The sequence below is a fragment of the Triplophysa rosa genome, linkage group LG12, assembly GCF_024868665.1.
Source record: "Triplophysa rosa linkage group LG12, Trosa_1v2, whole genome shotgun sequence".
NCBI lineage: Eukaryota > Metazoa > Chordata > Actinopteri > Cypriniformes > Nemacheilidae > Triplophysa > Triplophysa rosa.
Window position 1 is genome coordinate 10,033,386 of NC_079901.1, and position 20,649 is coordinate 10,054,034.

The following is a 20,649-nucleotide window of genomic DNA, read 5'->3' on the forward strand; positions in this document are numbered from 1 at the left end:
TCCATGAATATTTTACTTTTTGAAAGGATAATAACATCTTTTTATGGAATGTTTCATTGCTTTTCAATGAAAAATGTGATGGTAAAATAATTTATGCATAAACACTTAAAAAATAACAGGGTGAGGTTGAACATGTTTACAAAAGTTTAACTCAGAGAATGCTTAAAAATCATACTTGCAAATGTATCAAACTGACACAGTTGACAAGCCAAAAAAGTAAAAACAGAAAAAATAAGTTAGTATTTTTGTTAAAGTGTTTAGGAATGGATGAATAACATAGGTGGCACCCATTTTGTAGAATGATCCATAGAGTATTTTTTCTTCTTCTCACATCTCCTAACAGCAGGTGAAGAAACTCCCCAAGCACCTGAGAGAACCGCAAATCCCTACAGATCGTACTCACCTCATCTCCGACCCCGTCAAAAAACCCCGTCAGCGCTACGTACAGAAAGATGGCAAGTGCAACGTTCATCACGGAAACGTTCAAGAGACGTACCGGTATCTCAGCGACCTCTTCACAACACTGGTTGACTTGCGTTGGCGCCTCAGTTTCTTCATCTTCACTCTAGTCTATGTGATCAACTGGTTGTTCTTTGGATTCCTGTGGTGGCTAATTGCGCTCATACGAGGAGATCTTCTACACTCCGATGAGGAGGGCTGGACCCCTTGTGTGGAAAACCTCAACAGTTTCGTCTCAGCGTTCCTCTTCTCCATCGAAACGGAGACCACCATTGGCTACGGCTACCGTGTCATCACAGAGAAATGTCCAGAAGGGATCATCCTACTGCTGGTGCAAGCCATCCTGGGATCCATTGTGAACGCCATGATGGTGGGTTGCATGTTTGTAAAGATCTCACAGCCCAAGAACCGAGCAGAGACGCTGATGTTCTCCCACAAGGCTGTGATCTCTGTGAGGGACAACAAGATGTGCCTGATGTTCAGAGTGGGCGACCTACGTAATTCTCACATTGTGGAAGCGTCCATTCGCGCCAAACTGATTCGTTCGCAGCAGACCAAGGAGGGCGAGTTTATCCCGCTCAACCAGACGGACATTAATGTTGGCTTTGACACAGGAGACGATCGGCTCTTCCTGGTGTCACCCCTTATTATCTCGCATGAGATCAACGAGAAGAGTCCTTTCTGGGAGATGTCCCGGGCGCAGATGGAGAAAGAAGAGTTCGAGATTGTAGTTATTTTGGAGGGCATGGTTGAAGCTACAGGTAGGATTTTCACAGTTTGTGTGTATGATAAAGCCAGCCTAAGATAGTTTAATAGTCTTAGCTGGTTTAAGATGGTCTCAACAGCTGACAGACATGGTTTGCCCTGGTGTTCAAACTAGTGCCAATCTCTATCACGATCCCTCCTCAAGCCGTCCACATTACAGGTGTAGAGACTAGATAAGACCAGCTAAGTCCACCAAACCAGCTAGGCTTAATATTTAAGCTTTTCTTTTTCAGTTCACTTTGACATCAAACAGTTAAACTCCAGACTTGAAAGTGTAACATTGTCCATAAGAGAAAAGAGACAGCGTGAAGATTTGCATTAAACTCTGTAAATCTCAGGCTTTCAGTATGGCTTCAAGGAGCAAGTTGTGCATTAACTGCCAGGCTCTGCAGACCAGTTGACCTCAACGATTTTTCCACAAAATGTTTTGTGGCAAGTTAAAGACTTTAGAGGTCAGTTATTTAAATTTACAAAACCGCACTGGCATTATTCATTTTTCTTCACTGATGGTGCTGAGTCATCCCTCCAGAAAGCATGCTGACTACAGAAAATAACATTCAAGAACTGGCAGGAAGATAAATGTTAGAATATTGATGCTAAGGCTATATTTCCTTTTACATGAGTGGGGGTGTGTCAAGAGGCTCCTATTTTTTGACTGCCCATGTCCTTGTAAACCTGTCCAGACTGGAGTTGTGGAAAGAGGTGAAAGGTGACCGAGGTACTCTGGGTATGTTCCACCCTGCCCCAGGTGATCCTTTGGAAAGTTTATTGGAGCAAAAAGACGTTTCTTTTTCCACTCTTCATTTTCATTAGCATTGTTTTTCCAGTTCTCAGGTCAGTGAAACTCAATGACGGACAGCCTGTTTAATGAGGAAGATAAATTGTTGGCATTCAACATTTAAAAATAAATAAATAATATGTTGTGACATAAAAATGACCACAGCAATTCTGCATTGACAGTATTAATCATAATAATTTTAATAATATTAATATTAATAATAATAACAATGAGAATAATAATAATTGAATATTTGAAATATTATTATTGCCATTATTATTATTAAAACAACAATAATGATAATAATATTAAAATGTATTATAATTAGTCATGCTGTTCGTGTGGAATTGCTGTGGGGATTTTTTTAGCATTAGATGTCTTTTTAGTATTAACTTCAACATAATCATCAACTCAACATAATCAAACTCAGCACAGTTTTTTCCTAAATTAACTATTTAGACAACATGAACAGTTTGTGATCTGGTGACTGACTCAAAGAGCTGAATAGATGCAAGTGGATGTATTTAACCGGAGATCTCATTCTCGGCTGGTTGACCTTGCAGAACACTGTGTGGAATATTGATTTGAGTAGATCTCATTCTCTGGGCTGTTTGGGGGAATAAAGAGGTCTCTATTGTCTAATTCGAATTCATTTCTATACTGAAACATTTCCCTTAGATTATCAGATATCTCAGGTGAATGTTTGCAATTGAAACTGTTTATTAGGCCTTTGTCCACAGATAGCGTAAACCGCGCTGCTCTAAATCCAATTCATTATACATGCTGCTGTCTGATGGCACCTTTTTTGTGCTTGTTTTGCAGTGAATACCAATGAGAGCACACAAAAAGGGATGGTGAACAGTGCTGTATGATAATAAAATAACATTTCATACATTTATAAACGGGGAAATTTGCTTGTTTAGAGGTTTCTATATCACCATGCTGCAATTATTGTTGGCTTAGGAATCCAGGAACCTAATGCATAGAATGTATTCTTAATACTATAAAGAATTCAGCTCTTTAAGATCTATTTCCACCTGACTTGACCCTTTAAAATAACATTGGTAGGTGTGACTGTGTAGCAGATGCATTTCCAAAGCGACTTAACAGTGAATTCAAGGGTATACAGTTTTTTTATCAGCACGTGTGTGTTCAAAACTTCTGCAGTAATATAATGCAATGCACTACTAGTTGAGGTATAGGAGCAAACCAACTTCAGACTAATGGCATAATGGCAGGTTTATGTGAAATGTATTATACCACAATAATACAGTATACTGGCATGAAGAACAGAATAGCGTTTTAAATAACGATGAAATAGTCAGCACAGACAGTTACAAACAGTACACATATACACTGTAAAACATTTTTTTGCTGCCTTAAAGGGATATTTCACTACCAAATCAAAACTTCCCCATGTTTTTCTCCCCCTCAAGGTATTCTAACCGAATATGGTTTTCTTCTGGAAGAAAAGCTAGACATCAATGTTAATAGCGCTGTCAATATGGATATTTCTCTTAAACAAACGCATCGATTCGCTTCAGAAGACCTGTCTTAAGACCACGGAGCCGTGTGAAGCAGTAATTTGATCAATGGATGCACCTTTTGGAGCTTCAAAACATCAACACCCGTTCACTCCCATTCTACCACTTGGAAGCAAAATGATATGTGGTATTATAACTCTGACTGGATTAGTCTTCCAGCAGAAAACCATATTCAGTTAGGATACCTTGAGGGTGAGTAAAACATGGGAAATTTTGATTTGGTAGTGACGTATCCCTTTAAAGGGATCCCTTTTATATTTTGAAGAAAGTTGGTAACCAAAAAACAGCGATACCCATTCACTTCTATTGTATGGACACAAAACCAATGCGTCAATGGCTGTAGTTCGGTTACTGGCATTCTTCAAAATATCTTTTGTGTTCTGCAGAAGAAAGTCAGACAGATTTGAAATGACGTGTGAATAAATGATGAACGACTTTTTGTTTTGGGGTGAACAATCCCTTTAAGTTTTTCAGATTGGCTTTACAAGTTGAAATGTTTTTATTTTATTTTGATGAGTTTTAGTAATTTAAAGACAAAATTTTAAATTGTGAGTCAAAATGAATAGTCAAAACCAATTTGATTGTACTTAAACTTAAGGCAGGAAAACATGTTTTATAGGCTTTCCTGTTTTTGCCAAGTGGATATCCTTAGGGCAACATCATGTTTACCCTGGGACAACATTTAAATCAACCAATCAGATTTCAGAAATAAGTTTACAGTTTATTTTAAGTTTAATCTTCCAACCAGGATTAGGTCCTTCTAGACCATTGTTTTTTCACTTATCATTTCCCTCTGATTTTAGGGGTAAGTTATGGTTAGGGTTGGGGTTTGGTGTGGGTTTAGGTTTAGGTTTTATTTATAAAAATGTTGTCTTTAGGTCAACAAAATATGTTGAGGACATCAACCACTTGGCAAAATCAGGTCGAGCTGTTTTATAGCTTATGACTATATGAGTGAATTTAAGTATTTATTGTGGTTCCTTTACAGTCATTATTTGGCTAAATATACAGTTCTGCCTGTGGGCTTTTGTTCGAAAAATGACACTAGTTTAAATGCAACTTACTTTGCAAACATTGTCAAATCAGATTAGCCAGTCACATTACACCTTGCTTTCCGGTTTTGTATGCAATATTCATCAGACAGTTAGTGAGAATATGACTAGTTCAAACTAATTACGTTAAGCTTGATCAGACATTTTAAAAATATTTGTAATTTTTACATTGAGACGTCTCGGCATCTTTTTGTATTTACTGTGTAATCTTGCACAAGCCTAAAGATACTTCAGCACTCGCCTCCTTGAAAGCAACATTCCTGTGACTTGGTAATCCCGTCCTCCACCTCCCAGTGTGGAGATGTCTTCGGTGTCTAATAGTATGTCAACAGCTATAGGCTATGACGCCATCGATCTAAAGAGAGCTGTGTGTAAATTACACTCAGCTTGGCCTTTGACAGATGACCAAGTATAGATCAGGATGCTATTGGCCAGGACAAACCTACAAATAGATCTGCTGGCATGCAAGCCTCCGTAGATCGAAATCTACCACTTGCTAATGAGGGATGATGGCTTTCTTTTGATGTCCCATAGAAAGCTTACGACCTAGTGAGAGCACTAAGGTCACAAACAACCCGACGTCTGATTTGTCAAATATAGCAATGCTTTAGTTTAGCTCCGGCGTGTGTCATGGATGACGGATAGCCCATTTGCCCCAGTCTATTATTTGTCCAATAGCGAGGGTCAGGAGTTCTGTGGAAAGTCTCAGGGGTATTGCCGGCAACTCGCTCGAACGTGATGAGACTGCAGCGGTTGTTAGATGATGAGTCTTATGAGGGGTTCTGGCTGTACTGTATGTTAACTAACAGCCCATGAGCTGGGCATCGATGCCCGAGTTATGTAACTCGTGCATAACAGTGCATTACAAATCTTCTCACATCCCCAATCTCGGCTCATCCCTCACCCACCGCCAACCCCCCAGGCACAAACACAACCTTTCAGATGTATCTTGCATAATATACACACTGCAACACTGGCGATTTTTATTTTAGGAATTGGCTTAATCTGGAATGCGGTGATCATGAACAACAGCTTTTCTTTAGTAATGGTATCATGAAACTACACATTATGTCACATTATGCAATAACTGAACCCTTCACAACCTAGTGAGCAGCATTTTAAGGCTTCATAAAGATTACTTTTTTCAGCCAAATTCTAATGAAATGTTGCATGTAGCCTTTTAGGAAAAGGCAATCCCACAATGCATTGTAATAAACTTAGTGGACCAACTAAAGAGTGCCTAGGGCTGCACGATATTCGGTTTTCGTCACACGGTTATCGTGGACAAAGGGGTCTTGATAGCGGTATTATCCTAATATCTATTGAAATCAAGTCAAATTCATCGTTAATTATTTTGGGGCCAGTGATTCATTTTCAGAATTTGTAAGTGAATGGATGCAGAGAGAGAGAGTTTATAACCACTGCGGCTCTTAAGGTAAAAATTTTAAACAGGTGCCCAATGTTATCATATGAATAAACTCAAAACGACATTAATAATTGTTGTTTTTTGTATTATGGTTAATGGCGATCCCGTTATATTGTAATACCTGATTCTTGAGAAGTGGGACAAAACAGGGTTCAGTATTGAAAAAATAAAACCTTGTACTCAGACAAATTAAACTACATTAATGTATCGTACATGTACATAGCTGAGCTTTGTTTTGATACAACCTCCCCAATTTTCTCCCTTTTATCAAAACGTGCTTTTTCACCTTGCCATCACTTGTTTTGTGTCAACACCTAGTCGTGGCCTAGTGGTTAGAGAGTTGGACTAGTGAACAGAAGGTTGCCGGTTTGATTCTCATGGCCGGCGGGTAACGTCTGAGGTGCCCTTGAGCTGTGCTCTTAAAAAGAGCACAAGACCATCTTTATCATGTTTGCCTATACTATGCAATGTTCCTTACTATGTTCCCTCAGCCTTATGTTCCCTGAATCTTATCCCTGAATTCCTCAACCCTAACTCTGCTAGAAATTATTGCAATAAATCCACAAAAACTAATTATGCTGCCAGTCACATTTTAGAATTTATACAAAATTAAACGCTATTTTATATATAATAAAATTAAAAATGAATTTCACAAAAATCTGATTACGTCACCACCGTCAGACAGAAAATCTTATGGTGCACAGTGTTGACACACAAGGCATTTCTTTCACAAAACAAATGGAGTTCATGTAGTAGCCCTTTTGTTTTCTCTGTTAGTGCTAGATGCTAATAGAACTTGCTTCAGGAGAATAAACTGATCTAAATATTTACAATAATTTTCTCAGAAGTTGGAAGATGGTGTTAACATATCATGGTTCTGACATAGGAAATATTATAATCAGGATTTAAAATATTCCAAAACTATTAAACTTACCAGAGCCTGTCTGACATTGATGTCCTTTGCAGAGGTGGAATGTGGCAAGGAGGTCCTTAAGAGTGAAAGCTGCCCCTGATATTCACTGATTTTATTACATTTTATTGAATGTCTGACGGTGCTGACGAAAAGTGGGGACACAACTTTGAAAGTTTATGAAACACGCATATGTCATTGAAAAACAACCTTGCTTTGATATGAGATATTATTAAATGTAGCTTTTGATGAAACAAGCTGTTTTTCATCATTAGAATTTTTAAATATTTTTTGGAATATGAATGATTGAACCGTTCTCTGAGACACACTGTTTTAGATGTAGTGAGAAGACAACGAGTCATAGATTTCATATAATAATAATACGATTAAATTGAAGGGGATAATTGTGTTAAATACATTCTATTATTAATCCCTCATAACATTTACAATTGAAAATGTTTTCATTTTTAAACCTAATAGCAGTTATAATCGCTAGACGTGTTTTGTCCCATTTCTCAAGAATCAGTATTTTAACCCTTCTGTGATGTTTAGGTCAGAGGGACCCAATTTCAATGTTTACATAAACAATAGATATGATTCATTTTTTTCAACCTCAGACGTTTTTATTTATTCAAGTTAAACATGTTTTTATCCATATCAAAGATTTTTTATTAGTGCAAAAAAAGAATAGCACCTTTCTCTTAAATATGATTTGACAGAGGTAAATGACAAAAACATAAAGTATAGTATTTATACCGTAGTATGAAATGTAATAAGTATACTCGCATACATTTTTATGACTTTTTAAATAAATGTTTACTTAATTTTTATGGGAATCTACTAGACCTGCAAACATATTGGCGGAGTAACAAAAACATGAACATCATACAAAGACAGCGAGGCAGCTCACTATATACAGTATCTCACAGAAGTGAGTACACCCCTCAAATTTTTTTATTATATCTTTTCATTTGACACCACTGAAGAAATGAAACTTTGCTACAATGGAAAATAGTGAGTGTACAGCTTGTATACCAGTATAAATTTGCTGTCCCCTCAAAATAACTCAACACACAGTCATTAATGTCTAAACCTCTGGCAACAAAAGTGAGTACACCCCTAAGTGAAAATGAATACCTTGCGCTCCTCCACTTTCCGTTTGAGGATGCCCCACAGATGCTCAATAGGGTTTAGGTCTGGAGACATGCTTGGCCAATCCATCACCTTTGCCCTCAGCTTCTTTTGGGGTCGTTATCATGTTGGAATACTGCCCTGCGGCCCAGTCGCCGAAGGGAGGGGATCATGATCTGCTTCAGTATGTCACAGTGCATGTTGGCATTCATGGTTCCCTCAATGAACTGTAGCTCACCAGTGGCGGCAGCACTCATGCAGCCCCAGACCATGACACTCCCACCACCATGCTTGACTGTAGGCAAGACACACTTGTCTTTGTACTCCTCACCTGGTTGCCACCACACACGCTTGACACCATCTGAACCAATTAAGTTTATCTTGGTCTCATCAGACCACAGGACATGGTTCCAGTAATCCATGTCCTTAGTCTGCTTGTCTTCAGCAAACTGTATGCGGGCTTTCTTGTGCATCATCTTTAGAAGAGGCGTCCTTCTGGGACGACAGCCATGCAGACCAATTTGATGCAGTGTGCAGCGTATGGTCTGAGCACTGACAGGCTGACAGGCAATGCTGGCAGCACTCATACGTCTGTTTCCCAAACACAACCTCTGGATATGACATATGAGTGGAACCTGTCCTGTTGAACCACTGTATGGTCTTGGCCACTGTGCTGCAGCTCAGTTTCAGGGTCTTGGCAATCTTCTTATAGCCTAGGCCATCTTTATGTAGAGCAACAATTCTTTTTTTCAGACCCTCAGAGTTCTTTGCCATGAGGTGCCATGTTGAACTTCCAGTGACCAGTATGAGAGAGTGAGAGCGATAAAACCAAATTTAACACACCTGCTCCCCATTCACACCTGAGACCTTGTAACACTAACGAAACACATGACACCGGGGAGGGAAAATGGCTAATTGGGCCCAATTTTGACATTTTCACTTAGGGGTGTACTCACTTTTGTTGCAAGTGGTTTAGACATTAATGGCTGTGTGTTGAGTTATTTTGAGGGGACAGCAAATTTACACTGTTACACAAGCTGTACACTCACTATTTTCCATTGTAGCAAAGTTTCATTTCTTCAGTGGTGTCACATGAAAAGATATAATAAAATATTTACAAAAATGTGAGGGGTGTACTCACTTCTGTGAGTTACTGTATATAGGTTTAACTCTGCATTACTTTTGAATAGTATTTTAAAACAGGTCATGAAATCTAACATTATGAATTTAAAATCAATTGAAGGCAGCAATCATAACGCTCCATCATTACTTCAGTAGAGAAAAAGGACCTGTCAAAGTTTGAATGCCTGTCTTCTCATCAACTTGATGAATACCAGAAACACAACAGACCGTTGAGCACTCATAACCAATGGCGTCTACTAAGTATGTCCGGTGGCGTTGAGATAAGTATCTGTGTTTTTTTTTAAGTAAAGCCCATTAACTTTCCATTCATTTAGCTATTAATGAGTCTCTGAAACCCACAGATAAGAACTTGCCTTGAATTAATGTTCTATCACTAATATAGATTTTAAAAGGTTGGTTTTATGAGTGGGTGTGATGATGAAAGGAGGAACTGAGGAGGCAGTTTGAAGGTTATTGATGTGTACTCGGGCAGTTTAAATTTGAACACTAACTGTTAGTGCTGGGGTTTTATTTAAAGTTCACACAAGCCTGTGGAGTGCTCTGGTGTCCTCTGAAGGCTGTGACTGTCAGTTGTCTTATGATTCATTACATAAGTGTTTGTGTATTACCCAGGTGTATTTCATGTATTTATTTATAAACTTACTAAGTTTTATTTTTAATCCATCCACAGAATATAACTTGGCCAAAATGGGTAATTATAGCTAAATTATGAATATACTATAGAAATAGAAAGGCCACTGGCAAATGTTTTGTGTGTTACTTTGCACCACCGCAAGAACATGTACTGCTCTAGATATCATGTGCAATGAATATTTACAATTATATCACAATATATATCACAAGTAAAGGATTAGTTCACCCTAAAATTAAAATGCTTTGATCAAACCTGTGTTTTTATCCGTAAAACACGAAAGAAGATATTTTGAAGAATGTTGGTTGCCAAACCACATCGGCCCTCGTTGACTTCCAATCTATGGGCACAAAACCATAAGATAATTCTCAAAATATCTTCTTTCGTGTTTTACAGAAGAACGACTCATATACAGGTTTTAAAAGACATGAGCTGAAGAAACGATGAGAGAATGAATATTTTGGGTGAACTGTTCCTTAATGGTGATGTTTGATTTTTAACCCCACATAAATGAACAGAGAATTGAACAGTGAATTGAGTTTCCTAGCACATATATGCACCAGTTATTCTAATGGCACGTCTTATCACAGGAGGAACAGCCCAGAATGACGGTGCTCATCTGTGTCAGCAGCTTAAAGTGTCACTTTTGTTCTCCACAAATAGACTTAGGACCCTCTGGCCTTGAGGTGCTGTGCCCTCATTTATAGATTCAGAAAGCATGCTTGCATGAAACCGGCCATTGCCAGGTTATTGAGATCAACATACCCTCTCCATCACTACACACACACACACACACACACACACACACACACACACACACAGAATGAAGTACAATACTAAATGTGATCCATCTGGCTCCCACACACTCTAACTGCTCTAAAACCTGTGAAGCAAACCGGGGGGAGTCGAAAGACTCCGAGAGCGTTCAGTTAATTTCATTTTCCATCAGTGTTGCAGTGTAGAATATTACACGTGTGGCTTTAAAGCTCTTTTACTCCCTGTCATCTGTAATTAGTTTGTGCCCAAATATATGACAGAACTGGTTTTGCCTCAGAACCAAAAATCAAGTAGCAAACCAAACACGGTGTTGAAATCTGTATAAACATTTACAAAGATGCACTACATAGTATGCACATGTAGTATGCACATGTATAAGTATTTTAACACACAAACACAAATTGGGGGCATTTCCTTCTAGGAGTTCTAGTTTGTGTAATTGTGTCATGTGAAAAGATAATGAACTTGATGTTACTGTCTTTTGAGCATAAAAAACAAAGGCGACGGATGTGAAAGAGGCAGCGCACAGCACATTAACTCAGTTTACACGACAACTTGGAGTCATGGGGCAACAAATCTGTATCAAGCTGTGTTCAAATAACCTTAAAAAAGTGCAGCAAACAAATGAAACACGCAGAAGCGAGATATAAAATCCGGTCTTACAAACACCTCCTTCTGGTACAAACTGATGTGGAGTCTGAGAACAGTGAGCTGTCACAACACGAAATTTGTCACTCACTGATGCATTTACTGCTGAATTTTCTTACATCTTTTATATAAGTGTCCATGTTTTTGTACACTGTAAAACTTTGCTGTAATTTCGCAGCAGGTTTGCCAGTAACTTCTACAGTTACTGTAGACTTAATTTACAATTTTGTTTTAAGCATAAACTTACCTAGTTTACATATTTTTCTTTCATAAAACAAGATTAAATATTTTGGGTCACTTACTTTCTTGTTATGTAAATGTATTGTAATTTAAAAGTATTTTAAAGTATTTTTACTAGAAAACAAGACAAAAAAAATTCTGCAGTGTTGCTGTGCTAATGCCAGTCTCTTCTTGCTCATTTTAAATCTCAAAAGTCAAAGTGTTTTAATTTTGATTAAAGTAATTGAAAACGGTACTAATAGGAAAGTAGTATTAAGCAGTAATTCAATCTACAGTAAGTTACTGGCAAACCTGCTGCAAAACTACAGCAAAGTTTTACAGTGTAGTGTCGATGGGTGCGTGCTACGATCAATAATATCGCTAACTGCTAAGACACATTTTATGGTATTATTGTAAATTCTCTTTGCATGTAGGTTCTACATCATTGCATCATTCTTTCTCCTGCATACGCTTCTTTCCATGTGAGGTAGGATTGGCCTGTTGAGATTAAATTTTTGCAATGATACCATGAATTGTATTCTTCTCTGTATTTATTATATACATGTAATAATTTTCATCTGTCTGTGTTTTCTGTTAAAGCTGAGTTGAAACAATGCAGCGTTGTAATAAAATGGCATATAAGTAAACGTGAATTGAATATCAGCCAGTAATTAAAGGTGGTTTCATCAGACACACGTGCCTGGCCCGAAGTTGACTTCTGGTCTGTGTTTATAAAACTAAAACTAATCAAATAAATCAATTTAAATTTAATAAATTTAAAAACTAATTTAATATTTAATTAATATGAATTAATATTAATATTTTATTATATATTAATTCTATTTAATTACATTAAAACTACTCAACATTTATTGATTCTTTGCAGATCATATCCGCCTTTTTATTTTAACATCCATAAAATGACGTTTTATCAGTAAATCAAACCAGAGAAAATGTCGATTTAGAGAAAAACGAATGAAAAAATAGATAACGAACATTAAACATCACTTAGACTTAATGTGCTCATATTTGAAAAAAGTTCATCAACATACTGTAAGGTCTTCAACAAAAACGCGAGACAGTAATCTGGATTTAAAATAATTCTTTACTGTCATTTTGGTCAATAATCTGTTGAAATATATCACATCGTGTGGACTACATTTCTCAACTGATATGCTTGATGTAAAGTAGGTATTTTTCCACTTATCGTCTTACAAACAAAACGAGAGAATGTTTAAAAATGTAAAAAGGCAGCTTTTGCACATGATCTTTAGTATAATGTTTATCAGATTAATGGCCAGCTGACGATACAGCAGCTTTATGATATGTGCATGCGGCCGTTCTACCCTTTGCAGTTCGCTTTTAAAATATATTAACCACATGTTTAAATGGCACACAATCGACATAATGTAAAGAAATTGAAAACCCTTTATAATTTTCAAATTGCTCATAGGTTTACTGTCACAGGAACTGAATCAGTAAAGTTGCTAAATATCTGCCGTCAAGTATTAAATTCATCATCCCATTCCCCTGTAAGTAGTGGACAGAATGCTGATGTAGTGCAAGTGCTGTCAGTTTGTAAGTTTACATTCTGCTATAAACGAATGACTTGAAATGCGTTTGTTTACATTGAACCGGAAGTTTCTCCCATCTTTCGCGCAAAGCGTCATGGGGCGTAGGAAACTTGCGGATAACTTTTGATTTTTTTAGGAATTGAAAATATTTCATTTTAATTTAAGAAAAAAATGTCAGTCAATGAGAATGTTTTTTTTTTTAATCGTTTTAAAAATATGACCTTAGGATTGTAAAATTCAGCTGACAAACTGTGCATCTCTAAAAGTCAAATATCGTCCCACTTGTACTTCTGTCGGCAACCACTGAGATCCTGTCTCAAAATAATGAATTTTTCTTTCTGTTTTTCTCTCCCCTTCTTCATCATCTTTGTATGTGTGTAAATAACTGTGTGAATGCTAACTGCACATGCTTGCATGTGTTTTGTATGTAACTGTATTTGTGTGTGCGCCCATATTTCCCTGCATGTATCTAGGCATGACCTGTCAGGCTCGCAGTTCATACCTGGACTCGGAAGTGCTGTGGGGCTACCGCTTCACCCCGGTGCTTTCCCTGGAAAAGGGCTTCTACGAAGTCGACTACAACAACTTTCACGACATATACGAGACCAACACACCCACTTGTAGCGCTAAGGAACTGGCTGCCAAATTAAAAGAAAGCCCGCTCCTTCCCCACCTCCCTCTCCTCAGCCCTGACCTCAGGCAGCACACACCGGACCCCTTCTCCATCCAAGACCCCCTGACCTTGCAAGAGGAGAAGGATGGAGAGAATGGTACAGAGACAAACAATGGCTCCGCCAACCGTTTGGAGGTGAATCCATGATGGAAAACCCCTCTCCAGACGGACTCGAGGACTGCGTAGTGATTGGCCAGCTTCTTTTTCCCTCGCATGGAGAGATTTCCTTGCAATAGCCATGCAATACGATTCCAGATTTCTCTAGAGAGCCGAGCATATGCGTAGAGCAAGGTTAGACGCACAACCAGATGAGAATCCGTATATTTATACTGCACATGCCTACACACTCATGAAACTACATGCCTACTGTATACTCTCTTTTAGCTTTTAAAACTCCGCCATGCAATTTTTCATGCTATCAATGCCCTGTACCTCAACGATAAAAGAGTAGCCATATGCACTTCAATCCTCCAGCAAATTAATGACATAGAGGGCTTTGTTGGGAGGTCATACACCTTAATGTAACCATAGAAAATCAGCTTTATTAGAATTCCAATGCAATGACTCATAGGAGAAATACGGAGCCAATGTCAAAGTTACACTAATGCTTGTGTGTTTAACCACGATGGAGGCCACAGTCGTGGGCTGCGGTGTCTTGTTTCTTTATCCTATTCTCTTGTATGTTTTCTCTGTATTGTATTTATGATATCGAGTCCTCTAACTCATAACATCATCGCTGCATGTGATAAGGCTTGCAGAATGTGTGCGAAATGTTTGCCAATGCACCAGATAAAAGCACAACCACTGCAGCGGTCGACGTTAACCTGCAGTAAGTACTGTAAAATACTGGTGATGAGGGAGAGTCAGCAGATCTGGTTTTAGAAATGTTGCCTGTCATTATGTTTGTCTTGGTTTTGCAGTAAAAAAATGTCCTAAGATCTTTAAAACAAGAGAAGCAAAGTTGCATTGATTTCAAGACTCCAAGTTCTCTTGGATTTACATATATTTATGTTTGCAATATTGAGAAAAAAATTAAAAATAAATCAACAAATTTAATCAGTTTTATGCTTAGAATAAATTTAAAACTCGATTAAGGATATCGTCGCTGTCCTTCTGAAACCTTGAATGTTCAAATTAGCTGATTTTCAGGAAAAAACACTGTACCTTTAAAATGAATAAATACTGTGTTGTCAAAGTTAACAAGCAATTTTAAATACTTTATATTGGTTAGATATTTGCAAATCCCAGTGACAAGCATAAAGGCTGAATAATAATCTCGAAATATGGAGATACGAGGTTTCAGAAGGACAGCTGCGATATATAGCATGATTTCTATGCAATGTTGCTTTGAAGATATTTTAAACAAGCCAAAATGTTGAATTTTTTTGCTGTGTATGGAACATTGTTAGATCGAGTTCACACCTCGACTCCAGGATTTTTTTGTCTGTCACGTCTGAGTTTTGTGTGCCGGTTTGAGCCCACAAACATACTGTAAGAATGTCATTCCCTTTCACGACCAGCCCGAAGAACTGTGTTTAAAGCAAGCATGAACCTGACGTTCTGTACACTTTCTAAACAGGGTATTTTGTAAGGCATGCAGACTTCAAAAACACAAACACTTTCTACAAAAAACTGAGTGAAAAAGAGTGATCAGTTGTGATTAGGGGAGAGTTTATTTGCATTTTAGATGGAACTTACCTGACAAGTCATTTTCACAGAATAATATTATATGCAGGCTATTTACATAAATAAAAAATAAAGAAACAAATATCTGAATACTGTTTTTGTGTGTGTGAGGGTGCTGGGCAAAAAAAAAATGCTCTAAGGAAAATCAAATGGATTATGTTGTCTTTTTTTGTTATTCTTATTTATAGTACATCAGAGATAAGAATAATTAGGGAAATAGAAAATTCAACATTAATACAAGCCTTTAATAGAATCATTATTTAATGAAGCAATATGCCGTAGGAATTTGAATACGGATAAATCATTTGAATGTGGTTTATCCAATCAGAATTTGGTGTTTATGCCATAAAACAATTATTCAAGATACCATAAAAATGTAGTCAGGGTAAAAATATATACAATGCATGTTAGCAATGCATGCAAAAAATTCAATTGTAAGCTACATGTGTACATACATATGTCATGTTCTCTAGTCTTCAGTATATTTATATGAAAACACACTGTCCACAGGTGTCAAAATGTACATATTTATACAATCAATATGGATTTGTATACATGGCTAAGTTACAGTTCATATGAACATGTTGGTCTTTCTTTCTCTTTTCCTCAGTTTCAAGACAATATATTCAGTAAAAGTTAGATAATAAATATAAGGTCCCAGGTGACCGTACACTATTTGTCTTTGCTGTAGTTTTTCAGCAGGTTTGCCAGTAACTTCCTGTAGATTTAATTACTTTCCTGTTAGTACTGTTTTCAAATTAAGTTCAACTTCACTCTAACCAGAATTAAAACACTTTGACTTTTGAGATACAAAATGAGCAAGAAGGGACTGGTCTCATTACTGGCATTACACTGCAAAAAATGACATTCTTCGTAAGCATTTTTGTCTTGTTTTCTATTAAAAAAAATTAAAACTTCTTAAAGTACGATACATTTACAAAACAATAAAAGTGACCCAATATATTTAGTCTTGTTTCATGAAAGAAAATATAAGAACTTGTTAAGTTTATGTTTACAACTAAATTATAAATTAAATCTACAGTAAGTTACTGTCAAACCTGCTGCAAAACTATAGCAATGTTTTACAGTGTACGATTAAGCTAATCATTAATTATACATATAATATATCAGATGTGTCTTATTTTTGTGTGTTTTGTATACTGTAAACTTTTGTAGATTTGGAGGACCGAATTTACAAACACTTCTTATTTGACGTCCCAAGATTGTTCACACTGTGTAGAGAACTTAAGGAGACGTGGAAAATTGATACACTAAACAGAAAATTCAAATGCTTTTCTGGTCTAATTTTGCAGCTTCATCAATCTTTGAACAAGAACATATGGCTGAGAAGATTACATTCAATAATCTATAAACAAAAAACTGATCAATCAAGGAAATGAGCATGGGGGAGGGGTCTTGTACATTATGCTGTATATCTCTGAAGATTCTTGTTATATAGACCAAAAGAATGTGAGAAGAAAGAGAGAGAAGCTCAATAAGATGATTTGAAGCTGATGGTACATGGCTAGAAGGGGTTAGACAGAGAACATGCTATGGATCAAAGAGTGGAGCCTAAAGCCCAAACAAAGCCCCTCCATCTGTGCAGACCTGATGACTGAGATGAAGATGTGTTCTCAGTGGGAGGGGGTTACTTACTAGGATTTTATTGAATTTTAGTGGATACCACAGCATACTAGTATAAATATAATGGATTTCCTCATTCTTAACTCATTTGTATGATAAACCGCTTAACATAAGATTAAGCTATATATCAATTATACATAATTATTTGTGTGTGTTTTGTATACTGTAAATGAGCAGTTGTTGCCTTAAGGGGCAGTTGACTCAATTATAAGAATTCAGAAATAATTTATTTCCGTTATTTAAACCCACATGACTTTTGTTCTTCAAAATAATGGCATTCTTCAAAATATCTTATTTTGTGTTACAAAAGACAGTCACACACGGTTTGGATGAGTTTGAGGAACATGTTTTTCAGTTTATTAATTAACTATTCCTTTATTTCTATAAGACCTGATCCTTAAACTTTGTGCTCAAATTGAATCACGTCTTATGGGGGGTCCCCACCAAAAGATGTTTTTTTATGGGGGGAACCAAAAATGACTCATGCCGCGGTCACACTTGACTTTTTCCCCCATTGACCTCTATTCATACGCATGCGAATGCGACAGACTCGAAACGCAAGCCCGTCAGAAAAATTTTTGCATTTCGCCTCATAGCAAAGTTCAAGTTTGGTGAAATCTGACCTGCGAATTTGCGTCACGTGCGTGAGACCAATAGAGGATCAAAACGTCACAGCGTGACCTCTTGGTACAGAAATGTAAAAGATGGAGGAATTGTATGACAATACTAAATAAATATTATTCATTCAGTTCTATGCAACAGAATCAAATGTAAAAACTTTTTTACCAACTATCCAAATAATAACAACCTTAAACGTGAGTATGAAACTTTATATTTTTAATGGCAACTAGGGATTTCTTAGCATACATTTCTTCGCTTTAACGGAGAGGCGCCAAAGAACCAGTACACAACATCACACGCTTACATTTTTAAAGATGAACCTAAAAAACGACTTCTTATTGTAAATTATTGTTCCCAATATTTATTGTATTTTATCTGCAGAAATTTCATATTTGTCATTATAATTTTATTTCTAAAATAAATTTATCTGAGGGATCCCCTTAAGTCTTTTTACTTCTTATAGGGGGTCTCTAATGTCTTATCCCCCCAGTACCAACCCCAATACGTGTATTTAGGTTATTAACATTTCATAATGTTTGTCTTACATTATTTAGTCATAACCACAAATAATATTCATGTGTTTTTATACTAATTTTCTTGCCCAGAGAGTCAGACTGTTTACGTGTGTGCATCTGCGCGTGATTGTTTGACAAAGGTGCAAAGGCACTGTGAGTATATTGTGAAAGTTGTTTTGGAGTATATGTGGGAGGGGGTTAGGCAGACCTGTACAGCTAAGCTAGGGGGACTAAGAGCAACATTTGTGAATAAAAATATCTCTCTGAAAGGCCTCTCATATGGAGTGGTCCCTCATTTTCTCTCTATCATAAATAAGTACCCCCGAACAACCTGAATCTCAGAGGAACAGAGTGACATTTATAAATGATCACTGCCGTACGATGAACATTTTAACCATACAATTGTATAATTAAGGTACATTTAGGACATTTTAAAGAATAAAGATACTTGAGAATTAAATATTTAATCATATTTGATAGTAGCGGGCTTGTAAGGATAACATGCTTGTGAGATGGTGAAGGACAAAGTCACTCCAAAGATTTTAACAAGGTACTTGAATGTTTCAATTTTATGCATGATCATATTTTATGCTAGTGCGGAAGATGTAAAATGTCAAGATGTTTCAGGATATGTTAAAAGACAGTGTTAAATGTTTAAAGTTCAACCCCATTGCAAAAACATCATTGTTTACTCAATCTTGCATTGGTTGCAAAAAGATGTTTGTGACAAAGCAATGGGGGTATGGAGAAGCATGCGGGTGAATGATGATTAATGATGACAGAATATTTTTGGTGAACTGCAACTTTAACATGAATTATTATGTTGTATGTGCAAATAACATTTATTGGTCAAAAAGCCATTCACACATATGCTTGCAACACTATACATTTTTTGTTTTTGTTGGTTCAATTTAAAATAATAAGTGACCTCGTTGCCTTAAAATTTTAAGTTAATTTAAGTTAAAAATACAAAGTTAACTCAATGAATTTCTCGTTGAGTTGACTATTATTTTTAAGTTGAATTATCTCAAAATTTTAAGGCAACCAAAGTTGAACCAACAATTTGTTTTATAAAGTCAATAGAGAGTTTCTAACAGTTTACAAATGCAATTCTCATGGTAAGAAAAAATGTTTTATGGTTTCTTTAATTGGCCGCCTGAAGGAAGTACTACATACAACCCAGACAATACAGCTGAGCACAGGTCTCTAAAAAATATGTGAATTCTTGCAAGACCATAAAAGCTCTTCAAGCCTTACGGTTGTCCTTATATTCATCGACAGTAAGAGATAAAATTCATCCGAGATCTTCATTGTCAGGACTGAGCGTGAAATTCACATCTGTGCTCATTCACTCATTATCTTCTCTTCAGCTTCTCTTGTAGATCTACAGATCACAGCTGTTTTAAAACGGCAGACTTTTTTGTCTCTGCTAATGAACACCTTATGTTTTTATATTTAGTAGACTGAAAAATGAAAAGGAAAACGGAAGAGACCTTGTTATTAATAGACTGTTCTGTTGTGCTGCCAAACCTTTGGTCTGTTTCCACATTTTCTTATTCAGGGTGATATAATCTCGTCTGAATTATGCAATACCATATGCTTTATCCAAGATAAGCATTACAGAACACAAGGTATCCCTGTCTTGACTGCTACCGCACAAACGCTGAAATGATGAGGAGATACAAGATGTTCTTAACTGAGGCAATGATCCAGCATTATTATTACTTATGGGGTTCCGTTGACATTGGACGATATGGGATTTATGCTTCACATTGCATACAAAGCATCTCCAGAGCTGTAACCTTGCTTGAAAGAAACTTTACACCAGTTTATGATGGTTTGTAAGGGGCGCTCTGAGCTGTAAACTAACACAGCAGCATATCATAGCTGCCCCCCACAGTAATGGAAGTTACAGTAGCAGCTGAAGCTGTCAGAACAGAAGTTCCTTAAGGAGGTTACCATAGAAACAGTAGGCTGCTTGAGCGCTTCCCATTAGGATCACTATTGGTATGTCGACAAAACAAGTACAGTCATTATTACACAGAAAAAAATGTAACATTTTACTGTCTCAGTGTTTCAGTATGAAACATTAGTTAACTTCAATAGTTAACATGAACTGATAATTAGCAATATTTCTAAAGACCACTTTGCAAGATGTTAACAATGGTCCAGAGGCACTTCCGATTTTATATTTATTTTATTTGTAAATCTTACATACAGCATTAAATCATAAAGATATTTGTTTAACATTTTGATTTGGTTATAAATGTTCAAATGTGTGTGTAGTGTTAACAAAACTGAAACAGTAAGTTCTTCTGGACCAGTGTTGTTTACGTCTTCTGAAGTGGTCTATAGCATGAATTAAACGTATTATTAGTAATGCACTGCATTAGTAATCTTTCATTAAAATTTCAACACTTTGCAAATATAAAATCAATTGTTGTATCTGTTAA

General features: G+C 36.7%; 1 protein-coding gene across 2 annotated transcripts in view; it reads left to right on the forward strand.

Annotated features, from left to right (window-relative positions):
* kcnj5 (potassium inwardly rectifying channel subfamily J member 5) overlaps positions 1-15,489 on the forward strand; it is a 38,081-nt gene extending 22,592 nt beyond the window's left edge. The window contains exons 3-4 of one of the 2 annotated variants that reach the window (XM_057348550.1): positions 344-1,220; positions 13,531-15,489. In XM_057348550.1, coding sequence (XP_057204533.1) covers positions 344-1,220; positions 13,531-13,877 — 1,224 coding nt within the window. In that variant the 3' untranslated portion in view covers positions 13,878-15,489. The remainder of the gene's footprint in view (positions 1-343; positions 1,221-13,530) is intronic. The other variant, XM_057348551.1, reaches the window with a different exon arrangement.
* Positions 15,490-20,649: the final 5,160 nt, after the last annotated feature.